This window comes from Callionymus lyra, chromosome 11 (assembly GCF_982586985.1).
Source record: "Callionymus lyra chromosome 11, fCalLyr1.hap1.1, whole genome shotgun sequence".
Taxonomy (NCBI): Eukaryota; Metazoa; Chordata; class Actinopteri; order Syngnathiformes; family Callionymidae; genus Callionymus; species Callionymus lyra.
Genome location: NC_141828.1, coordinates 13,098,017 through 13,113,993, shown reverse-complemented (window position 1 = coordinate 13,113,993; position 15,977 = coordinate 13,098,017). Strand labels below are relative to the sequence as shown.

The 15,977-nt window shown below is 40.6% G+C and overlaps 1 protein-coding gene across 3 annotated transcripts in view; it reads right to left on the bottom strand.

The window, feature by feature from the left end:
• sipa1l2a (signal-induced proliferation-associated 1like 2, genome duplicate a) overlaps positions 1-15,977 on the bottom strand; it is a 110,604-nt gene that overhangs the window by 63,269 nt on the left and 31,358 nt on the right. For all 3 annotated transcript variants that reach the window (XM_087802749.1, XM_087802750.1, XM_087802752.1), the window contains exons 3-4: positions 5,417-7,198; positions 1,180-1,313 (exon numbers count right to left, since the gene is read on the bottom strand). In XM_087802749.1, coding sequence (XP_087658875.1) covers positions 1,180-1,313; positions 5,417-6,929 — 1,647 coding nt within the window. In that variant the 5' untranslated portion in view covers positions 6,930-7,198. The remainder of the gene's footprint in view (positions 1-1,179; positions 1,314-5,416; positions 7,199-15,977) is intronic.

Below are 15,977 nucleotides of genomic sequence, written 5' to 3'. Positions count from 1 at the left end.
AAGTGGCGTATCACTGTTAAAGCCATTAACACGGCAGTAATGTCTCCACCAAACACCCACTCTGCAACACTGTTTTCAACGACTCATTTGGGCCCACAAATCTCATTTTCTGTCAGCCTGATCGTCGGACGCGTGGGTCAACGACGGTCCGGGAGAAAGAGTGGAGTTCGGTGGAATCAGATTACTCGACAGCGAGTTAAGCTAGAGGGACCGAGAATGCGGGAGCTAAATGATGAGGACGACATGCGAAATAGACGCTCCAGTGGTCGTGCAGTCAAAGCGTTATCTTCGTGCAGGACTGGGTTGACCCAGATACATTGTTTTATCATGGGAATGGCACTTCAGACCCCGGAATGGCAGTAAGATATCAGTGACATTTCCCTGCCTGACACATCTGTTGCACCTGAATAATTCAGGAGGATGAGACCACCAACCCTCTACCAGTGAGAGGTTTTGGTAACATGAGGGACCGGGAGTCTCGGAGAGACACTTGCTGGATTAATCATGTTGTCTTTGTGACAGAGACTACTTGACTTTAACATACGTGGATGTAGTGACACAGTACTAACCTTGTACCGGCGCTACATGTCATTAAACCAGTAATAATGTATTAATTTATCGGATAAACTTAAGCAGATTTCCTTTTTTGACAATCATTTTTCCACAAATGAATCGATACGCATTTGTAATGGGTCTAATTTTGGATGATAAGCAAGATTTATTTAGTTAATTGGACTTTCTAGAAGCAAAGAAACACATTTTCTCTAATGATGTATGACAAAAACACAATGATAATAAAAATCAAACACAGCTGCAGTGATGAGTTTTTAAAGTGGTTATTAATATTTTGTCTTTACTTGTCTAAATTCAAAATACATTTACGTTGTAAGGCTAGTAGGGCAGTGTGACTTTACATTAATATATATATATATATATATATATATATATATATATACAGTATACATATATATATAGTCTTAGAAAAGTCACAGTGGTAATCAGAGAAAGATAAACCCAGAAAAAACGGTGCTTTTATATAAACATTTGCGTCAATTTTATCCTTTAAATGGAATAGAATCTGTTTTTTTCCTGCTTCATGATGCATAAAAATGATCTTGCAATGCACGGCGGAGCTCGACTCCCCATGAATACGGTGATAAATGATGACATTTTCATTACCTGGCTCGTCCTGAAGGTGACACGATAGTTGAATTGCATCCCGTCCTTCTCTTTCCCTTCATCCAGCCGCTCCCTGCGGACGCTGACCGCCACAGGTCCCAGATTTTCATCCACGCCAAAATAGTTTTGATGCTCTGTAAAAAAAAAAAATATATATATATATATTTATATATTATTACTGCCTCTACAAAAAAACTGCGTATTTATTTAATCCCAGGAAAATGTTTGACAAAATGACACTGATTACAATTGGATCCAGACTTTAGTGGAATGGGTCCACGGTTTGAAATGAAATCACTCTTGAATAGAATTTGTGGATCACGTAGTTTATATTTGGAGAACAGGAATGATGCGCCGACCCAGAGTGAACCAAAACTGACCCAAATAAAATTCACACGGCCGTCCATGTTTCAAAGTCTGCAGTATTCTATATTTAACCGTCAGTGATTGGATGGGAGACGTGAATATTCTCTACCAATCCAAAAACACAACCGCCAGCTGATTTTTAAACACACGATTAATTTGACATAATGCTTTTTGTGAATCGAATATACAAGCCTTTACTGAAATATCACTTAAATTGAATTAAATTCTTGTTCACATAAATGATGGATGAACAATGAGGGTCTATTTTTGGTCACTGTGAGCCTAAAACTGGAATTTCATTTTTATTTGAGTCAATTAGACACTAAAATGAACAAGAAATATATAGTTTATATAAATATAAAGTTTAGCAAACAAAAGTATGGTTATAATACTTATATTATTATTAGTCTGGTTTTAATACAGTTGGTCAAGGATGGTCATAGGATCGACCGAAAAATTATTTACATTTAGCAACAGAACTCACGGAAGGAGGCAATTATTTTCTTTCTCGTGACCTATTCTCCTAAGAGTGGAAGTAACAACTGTGGTAGTCCTGGTTCAGGCGACCATGAAATGGGCTGATTAGACTAATGCACCACAACATATTAACCTTTTGAACTCTGAATACTTTCAACCTCAGGAGCCGCCTCAACCTTGTGTGTTTTCCCTCGAGAAATGTTTGCGTGTAAGCAATGAAAAATAAATGTAATCAACGGCGGGGCTCACAAGGAAATGTCGTATTGAGAAATAAAAGGAATGACTCTTCACATAAGAAATGTATGTTTCCGCTCGATCGACCACATGCCGTTGAGTGTGCCGTGTAAATAGGCAGGTCCTTGTTTTTGTGGTGACGCATTTGCGGGCATATTAGCATGTATAATTGATCTACTGCACATGTAGCGTCGAGGTTAAACGTCTGAAGAATACGCAGCCTGACAGCGACGAGGCAGAAGGTCAAATGCTGGCGGGGAGTGAGGTCCGCCGCGGCCATGAGGTCACAGGATGAGTTAATGCCACCAGCATGGTGAGGCTGGAAGTTTTTAAAGATGACATTCGGTTTCACACTTTTAAAGTCTCACTGGATAATAATGCAGGTGTCTCTCCTAGACTGACTTGAACCCCTTTATTATTCGCAGGCACTGCTCAACCCTTGTGTTACCTCAGGGTCAAGGTGACCCGGAGGCCGAAAACTAATGTGTTTGTGGTATCCCTTGTGTCGTTGTTGGGTCAAGGTGAACGACCACCACTGCATATTTAATTATGGAAGCCAGTGAGGTCGATTTTAGAGAAATCTAAATCATGTTAAATCAATATTAAATAATAAAAATTATTGCCAGTGTTGTAAACACAACACAGGAATATTTTTATGGTGATGAGAGTAAATATAAAAATAATAAATACATACAAATTAACTCAAAGTATCTGAATAAAACACAATAATAAAATATAATAAAAAATAGTGACATTGAAATAAACAAACTGAATAAACAAGTAAACAATTTATAAAAACAAATAAAATGCATTTAAAATAAATTAAATAAGATTTATGATTAGACGGGAAAGAGTTCTTGAACAGGGTCTTGACTCATTTTATTAACCCTTACCCTTTTTGCAATTTTATTTTCCAATAATAATCATGCAACGCCAGGTATCTCAAGCTATTAAAAAATATAAATATTCACTTTTTTCTGTCATTTTATCAACAACAAAAAGAGATTGAGAAATAAGGACTGCTAAAATCTATGTTTTTCCTTTATCAACAGTGAGAGATGGACAATTTTAACTCAATGTTATACATGCTAGCTTAGCCAGTAATAGTGTTAGCTGCAGTCATTCTAAAGGAAAATTAAACGCCCCTATCGTAAACTTAGTCTTATTTCAACTGTATAGTGTCTTGAGATAACTTTGTTATGATAAGACACTTTAAATAAAATTGAATTGAAATTGAATTGAAACTTTCAATCGTAAATATTTAAACCAGAATTCTGTAAACCTATGATTTAACATCCTTATGACCGCAACTGTAACATGTATTTCGTCCGTTAGAGGTTGATAAAGATCAATTCAGGATAAAAAAGATAAGGAAAATATTTTGGAGATAATTTTAAACATAATGTAAAGGTTGTAAAATTGGTATACGTCCTAGTTTTTAAACGCAAAGTAAAAGTTGCACCAGTTTCTTCAAAAGAATCAGTAAAAAACAAAAAAAGGTTTTACAGTGTATAACATATCACGTTGTTAAACTTTGTCCCGTCAAAACTTTACAACAGGTCAACTGTCTGACATGTTTGCATTCGCCTTCACATCCAAGTGTATTTCCGCTCGGCCGTGACCTATATATAGCGACGCTCGGCCCGTAAGGTGTGGGTGAAACCCAGAGTCCATTAAGGCGGTCAAGGGAGAGGCACTCCTGTTGCCGAGGGAAGGAACGCTTAAGGCAATCAATGGGATCAATGTTCAACCCGGGGTTGATAAAAGTCTGTCCTAAAGTGGCGACACGCAGGCAAGTTAGCGAGTATCCGCCTCTTAGTGTAAGTGTGTGTTTGAGGTGAAAGAGGGGTGATGACAGGCTTGTCTTGCCAATAAAACACCTCACACTAAAAGGGCAGCCGCTCCATCCGCATGCTGTGAGTAAAGGCTTCTTCTTCTCTGAAAGAGCCATAACGTCAAAAAAAAGAACAACGACAAGATGAGTCACACACACACCTTCGCCGTGATAAAAGTTGAACCATTTCTCGGTCGAGTAGCGAGGGAAGGAAGTGTGTGATCGTAAATGATTATCCGCGGAGGCGTGATAGTAAATGCAAATACAGTTAAAAAAGTTGAGCCGAAGCTCATTATCCTTGACTGGAGACGCCGAGCCGTGAGTGAGGTCACGGTGTCGCGCCGAGACTCATTTCATGCAGGATATGTTTTGAAGACGTTCCCGGCATCTGTCGGGCGCTAAAGGTGAAGCAGCTGTTTCAGGAAGGGGTCGGTTCGGCTTAAATAAAGGTAACACAATCTGCTGAGAGCCGGAGACGAAACGCACGTGTAGGACGATGGAAGGGGTAGGAATTGTGTTTCCACTATCAGTCAAGGAGGTGTTTTAATGAGGAGACTCGATACCTTGACATGGTTCCGCTGACCCTCTGGTTTCATAAGAGGAGTCGCACACTCACACCCCCGGAGTCTCCCAAGGAAAACAGCTGCAGGACAAACTGCCTCTCACCCCTCTTTTGCTCACAGTTCACGGCAAAAACAAGGAGGATATGAACTCCCTCTCGCAGGGAGGGAAACGCACACACCCTGACACGGAAAACAAGTCCATTATTGTGACTTTAATCATCTGGTCTAGTGGGATTTTACTGAGGAATGACTGGAGAAAGTGTGTTTTTCTGAAGAAGACCATTGAGGAGTCACTGTTGAGTGATCAAAAAAATGTATCATTTGCAAAATAACTCATAAAAAATGTGATGACATAGTTCAGATTTCAGGTTGCCATCTGGAGCAACACATCTTTTGTAGGATGTGTCATTCTTTCCATAGCTAGTGTTGTGTCAGCGAGTCCTATTGACCCTTGTGTCATCTCTGGGTCAAGGTGACCCAAGGGCCTGAAAACAAACATGTTTAAGGTATCCCCTGGGTTTAAGGACCCTCTGGGTCATCTGTTTTGAGGCCACCGGGTCACCTTGACCCAAATATCACACAAGAAGTAAGCTCATAAATTAGGACGATTTCAAGTGTCGATATATTTTCAAAATAATAGTTTTTTTGTTCATAAAAGTAAAATCACAACTAATAAATTAGTAACAAACATGTTACATAACAACAATGTTTACAAATAATTACTTACTCTCAAAAAGCTTGGAAGTAAACAAACTGTTCTTACCTTTTCCGTAAAAGAACTTGTGGTAGAAGTACGCTCCAAGGTCGATGTGTTCGATGATGTAGCGTTTGACCTTCTCGCGGTGGATGGGTTGGCTCTCCCGCGGCACCTCCAGCACGGAGACCCCGGCGTTGGTGCAGTGAGAGCTGAGCGACGACTCGAAGGAACAGCTTTCTGACAGGCCGGTGTAGTTGGTACTGTTGGCCCTGGAGAGGGAGAGCTTTCTCTCGCCCTCGCCGCCGATCTCGTTGCGAAAGTGTGGACAGCCCAGAACCATGCTGTTGCTTTTCCCGTCGCCGTCATCGGCGTCCAAGTTCTCCTTCGGGTTGAGGTCCTCCCTGCTGCCGAGCGGAGACTCAAACATGGGGACGTTCACGCTGCCACAACCACCTACCCCAATGTCTGGACTTATTAAGGGTCCGAGGCCTGGCCCTGGTCCCATCCCGCACATTATCCCAGGACCAGCACCAGGTCCGGCAGACGCAGCCGAGGCCCCCGTGGTCATATTCTTCCTCTGGCTTAGGGTAGCTCTACTGGCTACCGCTTCACTGATGTTAAAAAGAACGCTTTGAACATCATAGTGAGCAAAGCATTTTTGGAAACTAAGCGGTCGCCGGTCTTCCTCCATGGAGAGCCGCAAGGCGTCACTTTCACTTTTTATGGTCCGCAATTTCCTGAAGATTGAGGGTTCTGATGATTCTGACTTGAGGCGCCTCATAAAAGACTTCTCCCTTTCACGACTGTAGAGGAGCTCATTGTCTATGTAGTCGTATCCTGGAATGTGGACGATCTCCCCCCGGGCAATCTGGGCTGCAGTCTGCAAACTAGGGGACAGGGAGGCGTCGCAGCGCAACAATTCAGGAAAGCCTAGCGGCGGTATGCTGCGATGGTCTATAGTGTCTACTCTGTAGCCTTTGAGCAAGGTAAAGAAGCCGTCCCCAGTAAGGCCCTGGCGGTCGATAGAAGACGTGCTTCCGTACTCTCGGTGCAGCGATGCCCCGGTGTTCGGGTTGACGGCGTCCATTATATCCTCGGAGTCAATGTCGCTAATGGTGACGTCGCTGTTACTACGCTGACGAATAGGGTGGAGACCTTTGAGGGGCGAGTGTCCGAGTAGTTCGCTCAGTTCATACTTCGAGTAGTCCAGCTCCACACAAACGGATTCCCCTTCCTCTAGAATTTCCACGGTGTGTTCTTGTTGCCCGTTCTGGAACACTGGTATCACACTCTGATAGTTTGGCGAAGGCCTTCCGTCCCATCCGTCTTTCCTCGGCGGCCACTCCGTTACTCTCGCTCGAACGCCCATTTTAGGCATGGCTGGTGTGCCATTCGTCTTCCCGGGACCCTCAGGTTTGACCTGCATGTTAGGAGCCGGTGGTCCCATGTTACCATTTAAGGACTTTAGTTTCCTGCTAAACAGCTCCTCCGACTGCATGGCTTTGGAGTTTTCGTCCAGACTTCCCACAGTCGCCGCGATGTTTGATTTGTTATCCGTCACAGGACTCAAAATACTCATATCCTGTTGGCAGACCCCTGGAAGAGCAGACGTTCAGGTCCCGTCTTCATTACATCATGTGACCCGCTCGCCGCTAAGCAGAGACGGAGCCCCTTTCCGGAGTCAACGGAGCAGCCATCCTCATAACTCACAGAAGGCGGCTGCCACGACGAACGCCGACTACCATTTGGATGTCAAGGACAAGTGTCTGAGGTGAGCGGAGACGCAGCAGAGTGGAGTCTTTCTCACAGCGTGCCGCCGCCGAACAACGACAGCTGGAAGGGTTGGATCTATGGCAGGAGAGACAAAAACACACAGGGGAAAACGTTAGCGCACAGCAAGTGGGTTAGGACGCGGTAACTCACACGGTCTTTCTGCGGAGCATCAGACATTTTTAGTTCAACTTTAAATATGCTCCTTCACAAGACAATATGGTCAACTATTTATAGAATCCCCGAGACACCTGAGGTGACGTGTATTTTACGTTTATATAGAACACTCAGAAAAAAGCTAATTAGATAATTTCAGAGGAAATTATGGGATTCCAACCAGTTGTAGAGAAATCTTTTACATCGCTTCCAGCTAGTGTCTAACAGATGGCGGCGAAGCGAATCACAATGGCGAGAGGCAGATGTTCGGCTGAATGTTCACATGTACCAATATCCGATTCGACCGCTCGCATCATCAACCCTGCAAATTATGCAGAGGGGGACAGATTTACATATTCAACAACAAATTCCACTTTCGACAATAAAGTCTGTATTTTGCCAATTTAATTGAATCACAACCCCTCATTTTGGGGTCAACGGGGTAGCACAGTCAGTTCCGAGAGTACTGTTCAGGTAAGACCAAACCACACAAATGTATCACTTAAATAAAACTGAAACGACTAAATATCTTATGATGATTACAAGTAACATTGTTTTCTTGCTTTAAATTCATGATTAAAGTTATAGTTAAACAGTCCAGTCAACTGTCTACACTGGAAGCACTCCCGATATTGAGTGTTTCCTGTCTGTGTAGCATGTTAGCCTTTAAACTTCTGCTACAAACAAGCTTAAACTATAGACTTGTTTGAGTGGAGCAATGGCTCTTGTAAAGGCTTCAATACAATATGGATAAAACAGACAAGCAGTATGGAGGTATTTGGGTGTTTTTAAGTGTCTTTTTTGACAACGACTGAGCTCCAAAGGAAGGGATTACTCTGAAAATAATCCCAAACCTTAGTCCACATGAGGGTTAAAGAGATTTTTTTAGAATCACCCTAAGGTAGCCAAAGTCACAAATCATTCCATTATCCAAGAAAAACAAGTAGTACTGATTTACTTCTTTGCCAGGGGTTGATAAACAAGTGTTCTTTTCCTAGGATCCCACATTAAGTATCAGGCCATCAAACCAAAAGACAGATTTAAGGAATGAGATATTGGACATCAAATGAAAAGTGACAACTGAATTCAGTTAAACTAAAAAATACTATTAAAAAAGTGTCATTATCAGAGGACTTTACATACTTTTTAAAAACAATTTTTTTCCCAAAATGGCTAATGTTATTGCTAATTGAATGAACCCTTGTGTTATCTCAGGGTCAAGGTTTAATTAATTTGCAACCCACAGCGAATAATAAAACAGACACAACCTGAATTCACATGAGTCAAATTCCAAAAATGTGCTGAATAATATTCCGCACACAGAAAAACAAGAACAGAACCAAATTAATGTTTAATCACCAGCTTCAGGAAAACACCAGAAGTCCTGCTGGTCTCCGAGTTCCCTGCCATTTGTGATTCCAGCACAAATAACACACATAAAACTGGCAACATTAAAACATGGCAGGTCTCAAAAAAGCCGATCAGGTGCAGCTTTGCCAGCAAACAAACTGTTAATGCCTGAAATGGTTATCATTTCTATGCTGTTAGTCGTGTTCGTGCCAGATTGAGGTCTGTGTTTCAGTTTCACGGCGTTCACTTCACTGCACCGCTGTGTTTTGGATACCACACCAAATTGAAATACGAGCGCTCATCTCTGACCTTAATGGTTTTTTCTTGTAGTATGAAAAGCTCGATGTTGCACATTTCTGCCATCATGTGAGAACATTGGAGGTTTTTCTAGTGAACTCCTAGTATCACGTATCCAGGGAAAAGCTCTTTGTGAATGATTCAAATATTAGAGATCAGGAGTCCCAAACCCTTTTTTGCATCACAGACAAGTTTAATGTGGGCATTACATTCACGTATCGACCTTCATATGAAAACATTTGTCCACTATTATTTTTAATTAAGTCAACTTGACTGCAACGAGTATCTTGACATGTCAAAAGTAACAAGCTACTGTAACTTCAGACAAAATACCATCGATTTTCAAAACAAAACGCGTTTCAGACAGTTTTACTCAATAGAAAATAAATTATATTAAAGTCGTTTTTTCTTTCTGTACGGCCGAGAAACAAATGCCTCATGGACCGGTACTGGTCTTCAGACCCAGGGTTTGGAACCACTGTTAGAGATGATCCAGGAATAGTTTCTAGAAACTAGTGATTATCATTCTAGTCGATTTAATGAGCTCTGGAACATGTAAAAATGTGCATTTGAAAACAACCTTATTGTAATATATTGCTGTATATACTATGTTATTTTAAATGTAGTCAGTAACCTTATGAAATCAATTAATACATATTTCAGTTTTAAATTAAAATCTACATTTTTAAGTCCCTATTATCACCATCGAATACATTACATTTCAATAATATTGATTATTATCAATCAGAATTTTAACATCTCTAACATACCACAGCAAAATGCAATGCCTATTACAAAGACACTGTTTCTTGGTTCAGAGAAAACGGATTGCATTGCTCATGTGATGAGTTATTAACCTTTTTTTGACAGTTTTTGGTAACAAAATAGAATCATCGCCACCTTCACATGATGATAAATGATAGATGGAACTGAAGTGAAGGATATTTGCAACTTACTAGCTTAGCTAACAGTTGACAGATATTGCATTCTGAAGTTACGTTTACCGCCCTGTGAAAACTACATATATTTTTAAGATGTATTCTATATCTACAAATAATAAACTTAAAATGTGTAGTCATCGATTGGATTTTTATGACTGGAAAATACTGAATGATTTAAAAGACTGGTTGGAAAAGATGATATGAAAGGATAACAATAAAGAGATTTATGCCTGAGGTGGAAAAATATTTTTGCAGGTCATGTGTCTTACATAACGTGATTTTACAGGAGAAAATGCTTTTCCAGGTATCGAGGCGAGTTCAACTATATTTTGATAAGAATGTGGGCCACGGCAGGATTAGCAACACCTTAAAACTTGTTCCTTCCTCCTTTTGGCCAGATGCAGGTTAATGACAGTAATGCATGCATGACCCAAATGTGTGGCGAGAGATTGATAATGATACCCCCGCAGCTCAGTCTGCTGCCAGATCCTCAACATCTCTGCCGCTCTCCTGACGGACTGACCCGGTTACGAAAACAGCTACATAAACACAGACGTAAAACTGTCGGCGGCATCGCCGTATTTCTCTGCTCTGCTCGGACAGACAGCCGAGTTTTTGTGTTGTGTCATGCGAAATGGAAAACAGAGCTCGGGGAAATGTGCTCGTCTCTTACAGTAGGCGCACCATGAATAATGGAGCGTGTGTCTGGCTGCGGTGCCAGAGATGCTGTTTATATTTCATTACATTCTTAAATGTCACTTTACGACGTGGGTAGTGAGTAGAAATATCTTGAAGCACAGTAATGAGACAGAATACTTTCTTCTCTAAACCGTTAGAATGGTGTATTTGTATCAGATGTTTAAAATATATATATATACACCGGCTAAAGAATACCTTATTTTCCACACTATAAGGCGCACTTAAAAGCCTCTAACTTTCTCAAAAAAACGACAGTGTGCATTATAATCCGTAGCGCCTTATATATGAACATTACCTGGTGGGTGACTTGTTTACAAACACTTTCATGACTCATGGGATTACGTCATTGTGTCATCACAGGGTGAGATTTATGACGCATGTCACATCATAGCGGGCGTCTATAATAATAATAATAATCTCTATTTATATAGCGCCTTTCTAGACAAGGGTCACAAAGCGCTTTGACAGCCATTCACACATACTGATGGGAGTAGGCTGCACCACATGGCGCCGAACCTGCCATCAGGAGCAATCAGGGTAAATGTCTATGGAGTGATATTACTGCCACCAGTTTAAGCGAGTGTGTCTTGGTTGCTGTACACTCAAAATCACTCTGCTGCGCGCTCAACCAGTCATAACAAATGCGTTCAACATGTCATACACTCGCGCTCTAGCCGTCATACACGCGCTCAACTTCACTGCTGCTTGCTCAACATTTGTCTGCTCACAACACCAGTCTCACGCGCTGCTGCTTGAAGCCTTTTAAACATCATTTGAACATTGTTACCATTGGAGTGAACGGAATTGTCAGAACGCTTAATAAAGTTTGACTTTATCTTTTATTCTATGCTCCTTATAACGGGTGCACCTTATTTATGAAAACAATTCTAAAATAGGCGATTCATTTCTGGTGCGCCTAATAGTGCAGAAAATACGGTAGTTTGATTTTTTTTTTGTTAAATTAGGATCAGGTAAGGAAAAGCTGCCATCAATAAGTCATAAAACGATTTGACTATATTTGACATAATATATTTCATCACAGCTCTATCCAGCTTTGACTATATCTTTTTGAAATGTCTAAGATAATCCTCTAGCAAATAAAGGAATCCACTGAAGCAGTGAGACGTCTCCACGCTAAGACTACACACCCTCTTCAAGAATGACGTCTAACGGAGTCGCCGTCTTATTTTAGTCGTCTCTTGTCAACCGAAATCCGTCCGGGGGTCAATTTGCCTGCGTGACAGGGAGAGGAGGTGACTCTGGCAGCTGACAGGCCCGACTACAACATATGTCTTAAGCTTCTTCTTTTCACACTTGCAACGTGAGCGACTGACAGCAAAAATGTGCCACCTGTGCGGAAAAAGCTTTATCGAGCGAGACACTCCGAACAGACCTTTTTTTTGCAAATGACTGACGATGAGGCAACAAAGAAGGCAGCGTGGCTTAATCTGCATGTGGAAATGGTCGCGCCTCGTGCTTTTTGCTCGTAGGTGTGACAGAGAAGAGCAACAGGAGATAAATACGGATGATAATAACTGGTGACATTTAACAAAATATCAGGCTCTTAAATAATGGCTGTTTGTTGTAGCTGCACACACAAACAAGTGCAGAGAGAAAATGTTCAAATATCAGCCTCATCTCATATTCTCGACCTTGTTCTTTAATGTGAATTTTCTACCTGAAGTTTGTTCTTAAATGTTTTCAAGCAATGGAAATTGAAAGAACTATGGCGAAGTGTTAGAAATATGTTAAATGAATGAATAATTATATAAAAGGAATGAAGCTGTATGCTAGGTGTTAGCAATTATGTAAGTAAGTAAGGAATTTGTATTTATAAAGCGCTTTTCCAGACCAGGGTCACAAAGTGCTTAAACAATCAAAACAATATTCATTATAGTATATACTTTTAAGGTCAAGATAATACTGAGAACAACACCGGAGTTCCAGAAAATCAAGGAAAAGCCTGCACGAATAAAATCGTTGCGTAGTGACTCTGAGAAACTGCTTAGAAGGCCACTACACAACAATTAAATAAATAAAAAAACAAGGTAAATGTTAACTGGAAGTTGTTACAAAAGCATATTTTTAAATGTATCTTAGAGGTAGAATTTTAAACAAAACTCATGATTAGAAATGGATTTTGATTTAATGAAAGTTTAGTATAGAGTAATATAAATAAAACAATCAAAAGTAAAATATATGTTATTTTAAATTGACTAGTTCAGAGAGTACAATTATAGTTTTAATATAGTATGAGTAACGTATAGAATGGAGAGTTTTGTATTTAAAAAAGAAGAACTATACCATCAGAAACAAACACATAAAATATAGTTATCAATTGACGCAACAGTACTGTGTTTCTATTTAATAGTGAGACCCTTCCAGTTATTCATAAAGAAATGTATGTTAAAATAAAAATAAAATTGTTTTATTATGTTCTTTAGCAATCAAATGACACCACGATGGTATTTAATCTTCTATTATTAAAGGTTTTGTCTACTTGTTGAAGAATACAAGGAGCTTCACTTGTTGTCTTTTATCTTCAACACCACGAAGGGGTCAGGATAAGGTGAGTTAGCCTTTATTTTTCTAGTGGAAGACATGGCAGGATAAACTACAGCACATGGTGGTCCCTGTTTTCCCTTTCTTTCCCCCCCTACCCCCCCCCCACACTTCTATTAGCTACTTTCTTGTGACAGTGATAAATGAACACGGTGGCAAGCGTGTCTCTAGCCACATCAGGACCCAATCACCCATGGCCAATGGAGAATGTCACAAGCTACTTGGTCAGCGGAATATATGTTTCGGAGTGACCCGGGGGTGGCTTGTTTTCTGTTCGCCGCTTTTTTGTGGCGGCTGTACTTGCGAGACGGCAGATGGTGGGTGGGCGGAGCGGTCTGCTAACGGCTCTTTATTGCCGGAGCGATGCATCGTCATTATTGCTGTTTAAGACACATGCTGCAACAGACCGCGGACAGAGGCGAGGGCGAGAATCGGAGGGGCCGGACCTCATTGAGGAGATTCATTGCTGACCCCGGAGTGGGCACTTAAACAAACCCTCTCAGCCCAGCAACACAATGTAGAGGTATTTTCCTGCGAAAGCAAAAAAAAAGGCAATAAATGCAGTTAAACAAACTCTACATTAGTGTATTCAAGTATAAACTGATATATATTTAAACTTATTTCTGACTCACTCACAACACCCACACATGTCTGGGTGACTGGGTTTACAATTTGAAAAAAAAACCTGACAAACTCTAATAGCCTAAAGAAAAAGTACATATGATACTTTTTGTATTGGGTAATATGTCATTTACATTCGTGGGTGTTGGTTGGTGTTCTTTTAAATGTAGCAGCTTTTCATCTTCTTTCAGTTTCGTTCACACAAGGCTTTTTCCCCATTGTAATTTTTTCTTGAAAGAGTTGCAGAAGTATTTTGCCGAAAATTCCTGTCACCTTTAAATTAAGTAAGTAAGTAAGTAATTTATATTTATAGAGCGCTTTTCCAGATCAGGATCACAAAGCGCTTGAAGAGTCAAAACAATACTCAATAAAATATATGCTTAAAAGGTCAAGATAACACCGAAAACAACACATAAGGGGCGAGTATTCTAATTTTATGTGTCAAAAAAGTGTTTCTTTGTAACAATACTCTATGTAAAAAGTCCAAAACACTTTGAAGCCTGAAAGTTAATCAACAGATAAAAAAGCCAAAGGCTTTAATATGATAATAGTCAAGGTTGAACTCATATCATTATGTAATATAAAAAAAATAACAGCTTTAAAAACGTGTCTAATGGTTATTATGATGTATCATTTATCCTTTGGAAAAGAAAAGAAAAAAAGCAACTTGAATAAAAAAAAAGAAATATATAAAGTGATAATTAAGTACTTATTTGGTCAAAGCGTTCATTTCCATTGTGGGCAGAACCAACGACACAGGTTAGACAAACTAAATAATCCGAAACCCAGAATCAGATGTTTATGGAATCGACTCTGTCCAGCCTCGAAGGTTGAGGTCACGCATGTTTATTTAGCTCCGGTCAGACTTCTGGGCAACTTGGGTGAACACAGGCCTGTGATTACAGGCAATTATCTTTAATAAAGCTCTGTAATTGAGATGTATTAGCGTCCCCTTCTGTTGTCAGCAAGACGGAAGTCGTCCCTCGGCCTCGTTTCTCCGGGAAGTCACGACCTCCAGTTGAGGGGGCCTTGATACAGTCATCCTCTCATCCTACAGGCCAATTTAGGCGGCGATGTAGGTCATGGGGGTGGGATGATTACACCAATTTTCCGGCTCATGGACTTTATCATGTTGTGAGTCAAGCTGCGCTGCGTTTGGAAAACACTGAGCATTATTCAACTTGTGCTCTGTGGAATATTCAACTTTTTCGTGACTGCGTGAATTATAATGAATTGGAATTATAGAGTGTGCTTTATTATTTGGTATGTCTTACCAATTTTAAGTCAAAAATCTGTCAGAATGTTGGTAAACTATTGCGTGGCGCCGTGGTATAACTTCGCTGAGGGCGCCGCTGTATTACTTTGTGAGTCAGTGTAACATTATTCTCGAGTTGTCATGGTATTATTCGCATGAAAGCGCAGTTTAGAAAGACTCACGATGCTTCTGCATCTGAAAATATACTGCATTGATATTACAATATATAGCCCAGTGCGCCTTATGGTCCGAAAATACGTTTAAACAAAAACTTTTCAAGGAATTGGTTCACAATCGGAAACTACTCAGTTTTGGTTTTCTTCCATTAACTCTTTAAAAACAGATCCCAATAACAGCTGACCAATAAACCAGAACAGTGAAGTTGAAATTCCTCTCTTAAAAAATTCAATTAAAATATATCTCTTCAAGCTTCAGAGTAATTGAATAAACTTAAGGCTATATTTTTGCTAAAAAGGTTAATTGAGAATATTACACAGCTGCTTCGTCTCGCAAGGGATTTGTGATGGTTTTGAGAAGAAGGGGGTGAGGGGGGGGGGTATTAAATGTATCACACCCTGAAGTCAGATGGAAGGTCTGCAACCAGACACCGACGTCTCCGGGACGATGAGAACGCTCGTGGTTCCGCTCCGCTGGCACCAAGCTTAACTCGGTTATTGCAAGAGCGGCCGTGAGGTGAAGAGGTGGGAGAAAGTGATAGAGCGGAGAAGAAAGTGGCAATCGGCCAAACTTTTTCCAACAATGAAAACGTGCAATTAAAACCCGAGAAGCAATTAATCGCGGCAACCTTAAGCGTTAAGAGTTCATTATCGGGGGGCCTGGGAAAAAGCTTGGCTGCCATCTTTGCCCCCGAGTCTCTCAGTAACCAGAGAAGACCCTTGGAGTGGCCCACCAGCTAGACCGACGGGGACATCGGTAAAAAAACCCTCAAGAAAACATCTCTTTCCTCTTTCATGTT